The 15,475-nt window shown below is 47.1% G+C and overlaps 1 protein-coding gene across 3 annotated transcripts in view; it reads right to left on the bottom strand.

Annotated features, from left to right (window-relative positions):
- The window catches only part of KDM4B (lysine demethylase 4B), a 246,379-nt gene that overhangs the window by 134,790 nt on the left and 96,114 nt on the right, over positions 1–15,475 (bottom strand). For 2 of the 3 annotated variants that reach the window (XM_053295002.1, XM_053295003.1), the window contains exon 6: positions 14,342–14,391. In XM_053295002.1, the coding sequence (XP_053150977.1) occupies positions 14,342–14,391 (50 nt within the window). Of the gene's footprint in view, positions 1–14,339; positions 14,392–15,475 lie in introns of all 3 variants that reach the window. The other variant, XR_008315925.1, reaches the window with a different exon arrangement.

Genomic DNA, 15,475 nt, shown 5'->3' with positions numbered 1-15,475 from the left:
AGTAAAACATTTCATTCAGTCCTCGTAATGTTACCCATAATGATTCTGTGGAGGACTCCTGTCCACCTAGGTTTTCTAGCTTATTGGAATCTATCCCTTCTTTGATATACAGTGCCACTCCTCCCACTATCCTCCCTTCCCTGTTCCTTCTATAGAGTTTAAGAATCCAGAAATAATCATGTCCCACTAGTTCTCATCATGGCACCAAGTTTCTGTTACACCCACTATATCTATGTTTTCATTAGTAACCAAGTACTCCAGCTCATTTTGGCTCAGAGGCTTCTGGCATTGGTATATAGACACCTATACGCCAGGTCCCTCACCTGGTGTTGGCGTGTGCTATCCTCCTTACCATCATTTGGCCTATTGGCAAGCTGTCCTTTGTATCCTTCTGCTCAACACCTGGCTCTACTCTGTCCCCTTCTGGTTTATCCAAAACATGTTCACCCTCACACCTTAGGGGATTTTGCTGGCCGAAGCAGATACCACCCAGTTCCTGCTGGCAGTCCCCCAGGCATCATTTTAAAAGCTGCTCTGTAACCTTCATGATTTTAAGCGCCAGCAGTCTGGTCCCATCTTGGTTCAAGTGGAGCCCGTCCTTTTTGTACAGGCGTCACTTCCCCCAAAATGTATCCCAGTGCCTAACAAATCGAAACCCCTCATACTGGCACCACCATCTCATCCACACATTGAGACCCCTCAGATCCGCCTGTCTCGCTGTCCCTGTGCATGGAACAGGTAGCACTTCAGAGAACGCTACCCTGGGGCTCCTGGACTCCAGTATGCTACCTAGCAACCTAAATTTGGCTTCCAGGACCTCCCAACTGCATTTTGCAACATAACTGGTGCCAATGTGCACCACAACGGCTAACTTCTCCCCAGCACTGCCTAACAGTCTACCTAGATGCAGTGTGACATCCACAACCTTCGCACCAGGCAGGCAAGTAACCGTGCGGTCTACACATGGGTCACAGACCCATCTCTTTATGCCCTTAATTATCAAATCACCCACTACTAAGAGGGTACTCCCCCAGCCCCTGGAGGAGTATCATCTGTGCAAGAGGATATGGGTGCATCCCCCAAGGAAGGGGTCCCTGCGAAGGGAGTGTTTCCCTCTTCCTCAAACCAATATCCTCCTTCCACAAGACCTTCATTCTCCCATGACAGCTGAAGCATCATGAGCCTGGGAGTGGGATGCCTCCACCACATCCCTGAGGGTCTCATCCACACACTTCTCTGCCTCCCTGAGTTTCTCCAGTTCAGCCACCTTGGTTTCAAGGAAACAAACTTGTTCCCTGACAGCCAAGAAGTCTTTGCACCAAGTGTAAACCCATGACTTCTGACCCTCAGGCATGAGGTCTTTACTCTTCAAAATGAAAGACTTCCACCACTAACCGGATTCAGTATAGATGCTTCAGCATAACTCCCCATAGCCTTGAGAATAGGCTAGGGATAGGAAATTCTCCAAATTGGGTGAAGAGAACGTTTTGATTGAGGGGGTTCTTTGGCTTGAATGGTAAAGACCAGTTTCTGCAATCCATACAGTCTTGGTCATACATGAACATTAGGCAGGCCTGCTTGCACTTTGCTGCAATATGTCTGCAGTGAGTTTTCATGGTTTCTGCAGCTACAGCCTGTGATCTAAAGAGCGTCTTCAGATCTCTCTGTCTGTTAACAGTTACATAGGAAGCTGACCACTGGTCCATCTGACTCAGTATTTTCTATACTGACTGGTTAACAGCTCTCCAGAGTTTCAGATGGGTCTTTGCCAGTCCTACCCCCTCAGAAATGCCAGGGACTGAACCTGGGACCTTCAGTATGCAAAGTAGATGCTCTTTCAGTGAACTACAGTCTTTCCCCTGGGGCACATGGCCAGTGATTGCAATTGAATTTTTGAACTACATTACAGCTTCTATAACCTAAAATGCAGTGACATCATCCAAAGCACACTACCAATCTTGATGCTTGAATAACTGGAGGGAATTGAATCTTTCTGTGAATCATGCAATGGGATTAGAGGTGCCCAAAATACTTTTGTTTGATTCAGTGAGGGTGAGGAGAGCTGGTCTTGTGGTAGCAAGCATGACTTGTCCCCATAGCTAAGCAGGGTCTGCCCTAGTTGCATATGAATGGGAGACTTGATGTGTGAGCACTGCAAGATATTCCCCTCAGGGGATGAAGCCGCTCTGGGAAGAGCTGAAGGTTCCCAGTTCCCTTCCTGGCTTCTCCAAGATAGGGCTGAGAGAGATTCCTGCCTGCAACCTTGGAGAAGCCTATTGTCTGTGAAGACAATACTGAGCTAGACAGACCAATGGTCTGACTCAGTATATGGCAGTTTCCTATGTTCAGTATGACTCTATGCCCAGACCACAGGCACCAAATGCACATTTTCTCTTGCAAGAAAATGTGAATCATTTTAACTTTAGCATCTTGATCAACTCCACACAATATGTATTTTCCCCCATTCAGAACTGCAGCAAATTGGTCATTTTCATCAAAACTACCATCCATGGCTAAATGCACCAACAATCTCATGCCACCTGGAGTTGTACACAGTGCAACTGCAGATGAAAATGACAGTCCTGACTATGGTTCTGCAGCTGACACGATGACCTCATCTGTTTAGAACTTCAGTGACCTTTCTCTTTCCAATCCTGCTATTTATGGCTATCTCAAGCTGAAGATGCTTTGCTGGCTTCAATCTTCCATTAGTAAATTCATATAATACATCATGAGAGAATGATTTAATCTTCCTCTTGGTAGCCTCATTCTTTCCTCTCCTTGGATCTGGCTCCGCAATGAGGTGTGTAAAGAATGACTTCCATTAGTCCGGAACGTCAGTCTCTCCCTCAAAAGAATATGCTTTAGAGGCAAAGAGTCTGGAAGAGGGCATCTGTCGGCATTTAACATCTCCCTGGATAGAGCAAAAGCTACATCCCCTACATAAATGCTTAAAGTCCTTCCAAACTTAGTGAATGCTTCTCTCTCAGCTTCATCTCCTTGACTGTAACTCCTGAATTTAATAGTTCTAAAGCGAGATTTCCACATTCTTCTATACAGCACTTTCATTGAGAGAAAGGAATTTCAGCTCCAGATGCTGTGGAGTGAGTGCTCCTGCCACATCTGCACATTCAGGTCACCAGATACCAGTGAGATGTTCTGTGAATGTCCAGTCATAGCAGACAGAGTCCTTCAGGGAGTAATCCCTCATCCATAAAGGCAAAAATGCCCTCAGATGTTGAGGAATGTACCCTCACTGCTCTCATGCCATAGCGTTGTCAGCTTTTCATCTTCTTTATGCACAAGCGGAAAACTTTCCATAGGGATTCAAGTTCACAGAGACTATGGTAACGAACCTTGTTTGGGGAAGGGTCAAAGTTCAGTGCTGGCAGCATTTTGAGGCAGGGCTGGGAAAGACTCCTTTCTGAAACCCTGGAAATCTGCTGCCAAGTCAGTGTAGCTCAGGATTGCACAACCTGGGCCCTCTAGCTGTTGCTGGACTACATCTCCATCATCACGGACTACTGGCCACTATGGCTGGGGATGCTGGGAACTGTAGTCCAAAGAGCAGCTGGAGATCCAAATTTGTGAGCCCTGGTGCAGACAATGCTGACCTTGATAGACCAATCATCTGACTCAAGAGAATCAACTTCAGACATTTGCATGCAACAGAGCCCATGTCACGGATTCTGCTGAACATGGCTCACTCTTCATTGCCAAACTTGGTGCAATATTAGTAACAGTGTCTGACCCTGCATAGTTTGTTTTTGTTGTTTAGTTTTAATTTTTATACAGCAACCACAAGGGTTGCAGAAAATTGAAACCGCAGTAAGCAGGGAAGCAGATTTCAACCTTTTCCCTCAACTACAGCCCCCCTCTCTCCTTCAGCTGCAACACTGAAGGAGGGATACAACACACACCAGGCCAAACACAGGGATCCACAAATCAAGGCTCCGCACACTAGCCAGCCATTGTCTGTGGTCACTATCAATCCCCTCGGTCCTTTTCTGGCACACAGGCAGAGGGCTTAGGAGAGAAGAGGACCTTCTGTTATTTGCAATGGGAGATGGCAATGGTAAGCAACAGTGGGACCCCTCTCCCTGTGCTCAGGAAGGATTCCCACTATTTCTTACCTTCTCAAATGTGACAGTGGGGATGAGACCTCTGGGGAGGAGATCTGTGTAGTGCTGGGTGTCCTGCTAGAGCCAGAGATGTAGGGGTTCTCGCCTCTGGTGAGCTGGAAGTGGATCTGTAGATGCTTGGCCAAACAACATGATTAATGTTGCATCTAGGCCCTCATGTGACCATAAAAATAGCTTCTGTCTCATACCAACTGAATTTTGCTTCTCACACATGCTTTTCTGAAACTTCAAGCAGAGTTTTAAAACTCCTGCCCTTGGTGATCTTAGCTGGAGGTTCATTAACATTGACAACAGCAATGTAGAAGGATTTCTCTGAAGTGGGAGGTCTGAAAGTTTGAGACTGACAAATGGACATTTGGGCTTGGAGAAGAATAAAGTAGTTTGGAAAATGGGATACCTGGAAGCAGACACAGGCAGCCACTTATCTCATCCATCAAATTCTCTTGTGCTTTCAAGAACTGACCCCGGTTGAATGCATCACAGTTAAAAAATACAGGACACCGTGTCAGTATCTCACAAACCTGCCCAAGGAGAGAATTCCACAGATGGCATGTTCTCTCTGCTCACTACCCACCTAAACCCGGATGGTGGAGGCACCTGAAGAAGGGGCCTCCAAAGCAGATCTAAACAACCTGGTCTTCACATGTTAGAACACATTCCTACTAGTGTTCCCTCTAGCAGGGATTCCCAGATGTTGTTGACTACAACTCCCATAATCCCCAAGCAAAAGACATTGCAGCTGGGAAATCTGGGAGTTGTAGTCAACAACATCTGGTAATCCCTGTTAGAGGGAACACGGATTCCTACACCCATCAGCAGTGGCTTCAGCCATGCACCTTATGACATAAACAGAAGGCATTTCGGGGGAGGCATTTAAAGGGGGTCCGTTTGAGGCAGGTCCCACCAAAACTGGGTTGAGTTTTATATTTTGAGTCACACAGAAGAGCACCACTTTCTACTCAACTCTGCATATGAGGAAGTAAACCAAGAGGTACTTGTACACGCGCACGCACACACACACACACACACACACACACTGATCTATTTCAGCGGTTGGAAAGCAGACAAAAGCTTACCTGTAACAGATGATCTGGTAGTGATCCATGACAGTCATAAATATGGTCTGCGCTACGCAGGTGCAGAACACAATATTTATGACTGTTGTGGATCACTATCCAGATCCATAACTTTTGTCTAGTAAGCAGACAAAACCATAAAGGAGTCTGAAATTAAGACTACTGGGATAATGTGCAAAGTCCCAGGCACTGAAAATCCAATATGTTTCTTCCATTTCTGCACAAGGCAGATGCCAAAAGTGCACTGCTAATTTTACTATGGCACCCAGGAGCACACCATGATTCACCAACCTGACACAGATCCCTCCTGATCACTGCACAGGAGTGACTTCCCTTCACCCTCATATCAGGCCACATGTCTACTGTACATGCTGCTGCTTAAACAGGCCAGGGAGAGGAGGAGGAAGCATGCAGGGAGTAAAATATAATTCCAAGACTTGAACAACAAAACACTAATTGATGCTACATAATGGAGGAGGTTTTTAAAAGTGCAAAGAATTACTGGCTTCTGGCAACTTTTTCCCCCCATACTAAAAGCATTTCAATTAGAATTATGAGTGCCTGCCACCCAGTTCATCCTCCTGCTCTGCAGTTCCTCTTTTTAATGCACAGTTTAAGTGGCTCTCATTAAAGCAACTAATAAAGGAGCACATTTTAAGTGATTAGCACCAATAACGTGGCAACACATTAATGGTCCCTCCATGGGTTCCACAACTCTCCCAGCGAGCCCATTTATAGCTCCACTATTCATTTTCCATATTAATCGCAAGCTCAGGCCACTGTTCCAAATCTCTTTGTAATGGTGATGCATTGGGGGTGGGGGGCTAATGCTGTTTGTTGCTCTTCCCAGACAGCACCAATTCCCCCCTCCCCAATCACAAATGCTGGAAGGGATGGGTTTTTTTAAAAAAGCAAACGAATATGGAAGTCTAGATTATTTAATGTGTTCATCTAGCATTCCAAGTACGTCCACAAAAATGACCAACCTGCAAAAAGTGTTTATCATCAGCCAGCCCAGCCACAAACACCAAGATAAGTAATTTGTGACACACAAAGGTTTGGGTGAGGGTGGGGGAGGAGAAGAAGAATCCATGCCCAACCAGTTTCCAAAAAAAGTCTCCAACTGCTCCTTGAAGGCAATTCTTATATGCCAAAGGCAAGTGGCTATGTTCAAGCCTGTATTAATCTGCGAAACTCACTGCCACAAAATGTTACTATAGTCACACATAGGGCTGGGGAAAATCAAAGTTCCTAAAAACCTGCTGCTAGAGCCTAAGAATATAAGAACAGGAAGTCTTGTCCTAAAGAGCAGGGTACAAATGTTTAAACTACATATGCCTGTTCACAATTCTGTTCAGGAATCTGAAAGTGTTTCTGTAGCTCTGCCATTAAGAGACAATCAACTACCAAAGAGGGGACACCCCTCAAATCATAAAGATGCTTATCCATATTCTTATTTTGTACTGATTTAGCGCAATTCCTTTATGCAATGCTGACGTTATAAAGGTGGAATGAACGTAACAAAGGTGGAATAAACACACATAAGCAGAGGGCTTTCTAAGCACAGGGCAAAGGAGAGGTCCATCAGCAATCTTTAGCTATGAGAAATTGAACCTCCATACAGGGCATGTCCAATGACTAGGTGCTGGATGTGGCAAAGCTGATCTTGTTCACCTCTAATAGTGGAAAGTCAGGCAGCCCTTGGGACATCTCATTCGGCTACATGGACCTCTAGTCTCAATTTAAAACAGAAATTCTGAAAATTCTTTATTGGCTTCTTGAAAGCAGTCATCATGTGCAAAATTTCAAGTGCTTACCATTTTAAATTCAAATAAGCGAAAGGCAAGAGCGGGAAAATCAGAAAAAGGAATGTTTTTCATTTGATGCAGACTTTCAAATTCTATTTATTTATTTATTTATTTTTAACACACAGGTTCTGTGAGCAATGGGGATTTATGGAGGTTTTATGGCTGCCGAAATGGTAGTTTTTGCAAAGCTTGACATATGACCGAGTGAAAATGGTGTGAATATAAAATGGCTCTGAAGCCCTAATTTTCCAGTCAGTGGTTTTCAATACGTTATTTCTATTTTATACGATGTCACTAGTGTGAGCGGCTTCCCAAGAGACAGCTGACGAAGCTTTCCTTCATCTGGGTAGCTCGTGTGTTTTTTCTATTTATTTGACACTATAATTTCAACCCAATAACTGGGCAGCCCACCTTCCTTCACCCCCTTCATATAAAGGAAAGGGTCAGTTAGGTCTGTCAATGAAGAGGGCTCAGTCTGACAGCAGACTATGGGTGCTGAAAATGAGAGGGGGAAATACAGTTGTCCGGAGAGCATACATTGCGGCAAGGCAGCTGCTCCAAGCGACAATTTGATGTTACTAAATAAAACCTTGCTCTATTTCACTGCTTGAGTTTCTTGAAAAGAAAGGGGCTTTCCTTCAGCCATAATTTCCGTCAAGAGCAGAAGAGGCGTCCGGGGCTGGTTTCCACTCCCCATGTGCCCCGTGGTCTTGGAAAGGGGCAAGGAGGAAGAGCCAGGGCAGCTGCCGCACACCCGGCCACCCTCAAAGCAACTTATTTGTTGTTTACCCTGCAGCAGCTGCTGGTCTCTGACCAGGCAAAGGAGGAAGGAAGGATAAGCAAGAGGAACTACTGCTTTGAGATGGCAGATTCTGCTGCCAAGGAGGGCAGATTGGGGTGGGAAGCAGCAGTGTCTCCCTCCTGCTCCCTGAGAATATGGGACAGGGCAAGGCAAGGATGAGCCAGTCCCCAAAATCTCTCCTGGTCAAAGGGAATCCCATCCCTTTCAAAATGTTGCAGGAAGACGAGGACAACTTGCACTGATGTATTCGCTCAGACTGTGAACCAATCTAAACACCTGAAATTCTGATAACAGGAGCAGCAGATCTGGGCTCTTACGACTGCAGTTTGGACAGGCAGCAGAGGTGCAGGGATTATGTCCCAGAGTGCTCCACTCTCACCAGTAGGGCCTAGGATCTGTATGAAGGTGTCAGCTGGTTGCTGGCAGTACATCTTACGGGGGGGTGGGGGGAGAACCAGCATCCACATGAAAGGAAGAATTCACAGCAAACAAGGGCCAGATGCTCATCTCTTGATAACTGCAGGCCCGTAGTTACCATATAGTACAGCGGGGCGGGGGTTGGATGAAAGGTAATCAGAGCCCAGGCTTATTATCTGATGCCTACTGAATGTTTTTAAAGTAATGCACAGCACCTTTAATGTTCAAGATGCTCCATCACAGGGAGGCTGCTTATCAAGCAATCGGTCTGCCCCTGGGCAACTGCTACCTCAATGCATCTCTTTTTATCAGTCAGCAGAATTCCTTGGTGACCTTCAGGGGCCCCAATCTGCATCAGAAGCCAGCACATTACCTAACCTGATGCCCAAGGGAGTAGTAAATATCCATAGGCCTGCTGCTCAAAGATACTGCTGATGTCAGGATGCCTGCTCTGGGAAGCAACTCAAGAGTCTGGCCCTGAGGAAGCAGGGCCAGCACTGGACCCAGTCCCAGGTCCCGTTCAAGCCCCTCAACACAGTACCTTCAGAGCCTGAGGCTGCTTAAGCTGCACCCTTGGAATCCAACCCCCCTGAGGAGCTGGCCTCTCCCAGACTGCTGCACTCGTGATTTCTGCACGCCAGTGCTGCCAGCAGGCTAGGCTGAATCAGAAAGGGGAGGGGGGAGGAAGAGGGCAGCCAACTTCCAGAAGGCTTCCTGGACAGACCTCAGAGGTATTGAAGAACTCAGTTTGCCTCTGACTGCTGCTGGAGCAACTTGTGTCACAGAACTGTCCATGGTGCTGCAACCTGCCTTGCCTCCCAGACCGCACGGGTTAGAAAGCTGCCTTCTACCAAGTCAGACCCTTGGGTCCATCTAGCTCAGTACTGTCTGCATCAAGTGGCAGCAGCTCTCCCAAGGTTCCAGGTGCTTTCCCAGCACTACCTGGAGATACTGCCAGAGCCTGAACCTCGGACCTCTGCCAATGAGTTACAGCCCCAGCCCATGGTTCTTGTCCACAGGGTGGTAGTCATGTGCACGGACCAGTTCGGAGGCCATTCTAAAGGCCTCCAGACCGGTCCGGACACGGGGTGGTTTTGGTTCGGGAAGATGGGGTGGGGTGTTCCAATAAAGATAGGGGGGCTTGACTTACCCCTCCCAACAAAGGCACCACATTTTTTTGAGCAATCGGGCGGCAGGATATCTCCCTGCCGCCCGCTTCAATCCCCGCTCGGCGCGGCTCCTCCTTTTGTATACAGAATCGGGCGGCAGGATAGCTCCCAGTCCCTGCCGCCCCCTACAAAGCCCCGCTCGGCTGGCGGCTGCCCCCTTCAAGCCCCCTGCAACCCCCAAGAAGACCCCTGCCGCCCCCTTCTTGCTAAATTTCTTCCCATTGCAAGAGGTCAGCAGGAGAACTCCCTGCTGTCCCCTTCCCCTTTGCCGGCTGGGCTGCAAATGGCTTCTAGGAAGCCTTTTGCATGCGTGCGCAAAAGGCTTCCTAGAAGCCATTTGCAGCCCAGCCGGCAAAGGGGACGGCAGGGAGTTCTCCCACCGCCCGTTTTCTAAAGTTTCTTTGGTCAAAAAAATACGGTGCCTTTGTTGGGAGGGGTAAGTAAAGCCCCCCCCCAGTCCTTATTGGAACCCCCCACCCCAGTGCCGGACCGCAGCTCCGCGGTTCCGTGCACACCCCTACAGGGTGGGGCAGGACAGCTGGCACACTTGCTTATAGGGGGCTGCATCCTTAGCAGCTGCCGCAAGCAGAAGAGGAGTGGGGGTGGCAAGACAACTTGGCCCCATGATCTCTCTTGATGAGCCAGCATCTGCACCAGGGCTGCACAACTTTGAGAGTTTACAACTCCCATCACTCCCAGCCAACAGTCAGGGGTGATGTAAGCTGTAGTCCAACATCTGCTGGAGGTCCAAAGTTGTGCATCCGTGCCTACACCCTTTCCCCCCATCTGCAGACATGGCACAGCCTACCACCAGAGGGGAACAATGCCCCTTTGTTTCTAATCACTGAGAAGTGATACTTCCAGAACATGACATCACAGAAAACCAAACTAGGCCCACAGCCATTTTTGCGTGGCTCTTGACATTTTCCGTTTTATTTACAAGGTGACATGTGGTACAGAGGATATCTTGGAGTCAATAATACAAACAGAGAATGGGGGAAGAGGCTCTCCATCCGCACAATCAGACCACCAGACCACCATCTCGCCACCTGAACCAGCATGCATCATGAAGAGAGGACTTCAATAATTATGCCTCGCTAAATCCACAATTATTGAACCTGTAAGCACTTTTAAAATGAAAAATGTTTGGCAATCAATATGAATAGTATTTGTATTTAACGGACCCAAAACAAATGAAGAAAATAGAAATGTTTTATTATGAAGTCGCTTTGTGATTTCAATAACCACTGTGAGAGCCGAGAGAAAGCTGGGCTTGCCACATCCCCACCCTACACCACCCCAAAGGCACACAGAGCTGGAAACAAGGCACTAAGGCAGGGCTCCACAACTATGGCCCTTGAACCGTTGCTGGGCTAACACTCGCCTCATTCCCTGACTGCTGGCCACTGTGGCTGAGAATGAGAGGGAGTTACAGCCCAACAACAGCTGGAAGGCCAAAGCGGCGCTAAGGGAATCCTCAGGGAGAACCCTCTCTGCACTCCCAGGCCAGTGATCCAACAAAGACTACTGCCATATTTATATGTGGGGCAGCCTTTGAAGAACATCTGAAAAACTTCAGCTGCTTCACAATGTGGCAACAGGTTACCGACTAGAACTGACTGGAGCAGCCATATTACCATGGCCTTATACTGGTCACCAGCATGTTTCCAACCACAGTTCAGGGACTAGTGTTGACCTTGAAAGCCCTAAGCAGCCTGGGCCCTTCTTATCTGAAGGAACACCTCCTCCTTCATATCCTACTTTTGCTTTAAGATTACCAGAAGCAGCTATGATGGTTCAGAGCACTGTTCCCTCTAAGGTGCACAGCTGCGTACACGCACACACACACACCCCAAGCCTCCCACGCAGCGAGCCCTAACTGCCGCCCACTTCCTCTGCGGCTGCTACTCCCCACCTGCCACCTCTCCCCATCGCCTCTCACCTCCCCCTCCCCCACCCGCCGTAGGTAATCCTCTCTCTCCGAGTCTATTCTACTGCCACTGCCACATGGAATTGAGCAACGGGTGGGGAGAGGCAGAGGGGGTGGGTGGGAAGGGAGGTGTTCTCCAGGACAGAAGCACCCTGCAGAACCTCACTGAGGGCAAAGTTGCGTGCGACGCTGCGTGCTCTCCAGAGTTTCTCTCTCTCTCTCTCTCTCCTCCCTCCCTCCCCCCCCCCCGGATCATTGTGGCTGCAGTTGGCAAAGGAGTGATCCAGAGCAGAGAGGAGGAGGTAAAAGGTTACACAGGGGATTTCACACAAAGCTGAAGGAGGTGAAGGCTGCAAGCCTGCTAAGCAAATCCACACAGAGCTGGTCTGCTGGGAAGCTCGGGGGGGGGGGGGGGGACCTGTGGCACAAGATTCCCCCAACACAAATGCAGTGCTCAAAGGCAGGAAAAGAAAGCACCAGTGTGTTCTTTTTTCCTCCATCCTCCATAGGGGGGGGGGGGAGACAGCTGCCAGGTAGGGCCAGATTCTGCCCACCAGACAGCAGGTGGATTTATGCTTCAGCCTGCAATGGGTAGCACCAGAGTTCCTGATCAATTCTCGTTCAAGCGAATGTGCCTGGTGTGTATGATTCAATAGATCATTTGCGTGCTGTGCTCTTCTAACCTAGGTTGCTCCTTGCCTCAACAGTATGGCTTTTGTTTATTGATCGCTTTTGTTTTTTTAAATCCCACTTTTTCCTCTTTGAGGAGCTCAGGGTGGCAAGCAGTGGCAGCTCATGGTCACTGGGGTGGGGGTGGGGCAGAGAATAAGACAGAATGGTATACACTCTGCCCATGCTCAAAAGCACTCTTTCAACTCCATCACTCACATATTCTCCAGAATATGTCAACTTTTAGCTTAACTCTTCTGCCCACCTCACCCACATTGCCACTCCAATCTGATGCCAGGCTCACCATGACATACAATCTGCCTGTGCTTAGAGAGCTTCTTTCCTCCTGCTGAAAAAAGATTCAGATTTCTTGAAGACTATGTTCCCATCATAGTCACACTTAAAATCTTCAGAAGCTCTCTGAAGGCAGTTTATCTGACTTTTACAGAAGATAAAACTGAACACCCTAACCTCCTTTATTTAATGTTTAGGGGCAGGAAGATCCTCCAAGAAAACCATTAGTGCTTCATTTTTGTGACAGACAGCAACACAACAGTTTTTACCCAACACATACTGGAAAAAGGGTCAGGACAACCACCGGGGATAGGAAGGCCATCTCTTAAACTGACAAAACAGAAAAAGCACTCTGTTGCACGAGAGTTTTCATAGTTAAAAAGCTGGATCATATCTATCAAGACCCTCATAAATATATCAATTATATTTTAGACTTCCAATAAATATTATTGGAAATAAAACCTATGCATCAGGTTTTGTGTAATATTTGTTTCTAAGAGACAGGCAGAGAAATATGCCAACTGTACAAAATAAAGCTTTGGATTTACAAACAGCTATTGTGTACAAAACATGCTCTTAGATAACTATTCTGTTCCAACACAGTCTCAGCCAGGCTCTGCAAAGTTCACCTCAGTCAAGAGGTCAGAGGAATCGCCCCAGAGGGAAGATGGGGTTATTAAAGACAAAGCTCACCTATTTGGGAAATGACAACAATGCCCAATCCAGTGGCCACTGGTCTATTTTGGGGTGGGGGTGAGGGAGAGAGTTAAAGGGGGGGGAAGCATCCACCGCTCAGTTGACAGAAGGGGAAAAGCGGGAGGGGAGAGCCAAACAAGTCTTCTGCTAGTACTTCTCCTCCCACCCGCCCCACCCTACCCCCATCCCAATTCCACCATTCTGTGAGTGGCTGGTGGTTTGTTTACAATAGGACAGGGGTGCACAACTCAAATGCCTCAGTGGACTGGAACCAACCATGACCTCTTGTGCAGGGGCCAAAGTCAATTTTCAGCATATTAATTATTACACTAAAATAAATTAAATAAAAATATTAATGAGTGTGAGGAGGTAGAGGGTTGAAGTCTGGGGGCAAGATGAAGGGAAAGGGGGATGATGTCAGTGGGCTCTGGCCCAGGGTGGGGAAAATCTGCTCTTAAGAAGCCAACTTCATTCAGCTGCTGGTGGTGGTCAGCAGGACAGACCAAGTGCTCTTCATGGCTCCTGCTGTCTCAGCGGGATATTTCTACCAGCAAATAAAAAAAGCCCCAAGGGCCAGATCTGGCTCCCAGGCCTTATGTTTGTGCAGGTCTGCATTTGGAACTGGCTACATTAAAAAAAAATAAATAAGTAAATTGCTTTGAAATCCCAGGTTTTTCCACCTGCTTCTCTCTAGCTTTCAGACAGAACTGCTGCAATGAATGCCTTTCTTGGTATTCCAGTAGAAAATGAAGGGTATCACATGGATACAATACTGATAGGGATACTGAAGGATATCACATGGTATCCCAACACTTCTTCTCCATTTCATGCATTTCTGCAAGTCTTGCAAAAATTTATGCTTCAAGAGATCAGCATAGCACAGACATTTGTGCCAAATCAACGTTTTGCTCCTATCGTCCAGAACAGCCAAAGCTTTTCCGACACACATGCCAGGTACTCAAACAGGTAGACATTTTGTACGATTTCCATTTCCAGGAAAGGGCTGGGATGTTTACTTTACCTGAAGGAGGGCAAGCTCATTTAGGCATGACTTGTGGGGAGCTAGAGCCATCACTAGCTGCAGCTTGATTCTCAGAATGATGCCAGGGGTATTTGTACCCGTGAGATGTCACACAGGGTGAATGCACAGCACAATGCATGTGTATTGCACACAAGCTACAAAACATTTTCTCGATAGGAGAGCCTCCTGCAGAAGAATTACATCCAATCTGAAACAGTCCAAAATCACTGGCTTGTGTGTCCTCAAAAACAAGCCTTTGTACAGCTGCTCGAACAGATAAAACATACATTCTATCAAGATGAGGAGAGACAGTTTACCTTTTGCAAGTCTCTCCAGTCGTTTGCCATGCTCCGGGGGAATGGCGTACCTAGCAAGGGAAACAAAAACCCACATTAATATGGAAATTTACTGAAAATTTTAAAACAGATGCTCAGCACAACACTGATCTAGGGGGAGTCAGACTGTTGGTTACTCTCCTCCACCACACCCCAGAGAACTTTCCCCAAGGAAAGACCAAGAGCACTCTGGCTCCCACCCTCCCCCACCACACTGCAGTTATTTGCCCCTAATTCGGTAAGATGAAACCTTTCGGGGTGTGTGTGTGTGCTTTCTTTAGAGATTTAGAGAGCAGTAGTACAACTATGGCAGCAAGAGAGGGAGCTGAAAGCCCCACACTTTGGGGATACAGTGCTCCCTCTTTCCTACCAGGGACTTTGAGGAACATTCAGCTAAGAGCTAAGAGAATTCAAGGGGAATTACAAAAACTTCTTTAAATACTTCAGAAGCAGCAAACCTGCCAGGGAGGTAGCTAGACCATTAAATGATGGGGAAATGAAATGAAGAAATTTACTTGTTTGTTTGTTTAATTTCTATACCACCTAATATGGAAATCTCTAGGCAGTGTACAGATTAAAACATAATATATAAAATATAAAACATTTAAAATTCATAAAAACAGATAAAAATCACAATAGATAAAAGGACATCAAAATTTAAAATTCAGTTAAAAGCCTGGGAAAAAAGGTACATCTTTAGGGTCCTCTTAAAACCAAACAGAGAAGGAGATACTCTTATTTCAGTAGGGAGCATATTAAAAAGCTGTGGGGTAGCCACAGAGAAAGCCCAGCCCTGGGTCACCACCAAACAAGCCAGTGGCAAATGTAACTGGACCTCTCCAGAAGACTGAAACAGGTGGCAGGGTTTATGACAATGGAGGTGCTCTCTTAAATACCCTGAACCCAAGCCATTAAGGGCTTTATAGGTAATAACCAACACTTTGTATTTCGTTTGGAAACATATTGGCAGCCAGTGAAGTTCTAAGAACATGAACATAAGAACAGCCCTGCTGGATCAGGCCCAAGGCCCATCTAGTCCAGCATCCTGTTTCGCACTGTGGCCCACTAGATGCCGCTGGAAGCCACAGGTAGGAGTTGAGGGTGTGCCCTCTCTCC

This window comes from Hemicordylus capensis, chromosome 2 (genome assembly GCF_027244095.1).
Source record: "Hemicordylus capensis ecotype Gifberg chromosome 2, rHemCap1.1.pri, whole genome shotgun sequence".
Taxonomy (NCBI): domain Eukaryota; kingdom Metazoa; phylum Chordata; class Lepidosauria; order Squamata; family Cordylidae; genus Hemicordylus; species Hemicordylus capensis.
Note: the sequence above shows the minus strand (reverse complement) of the source record. Positions and strands in the feature narration are given on the sequence as shown.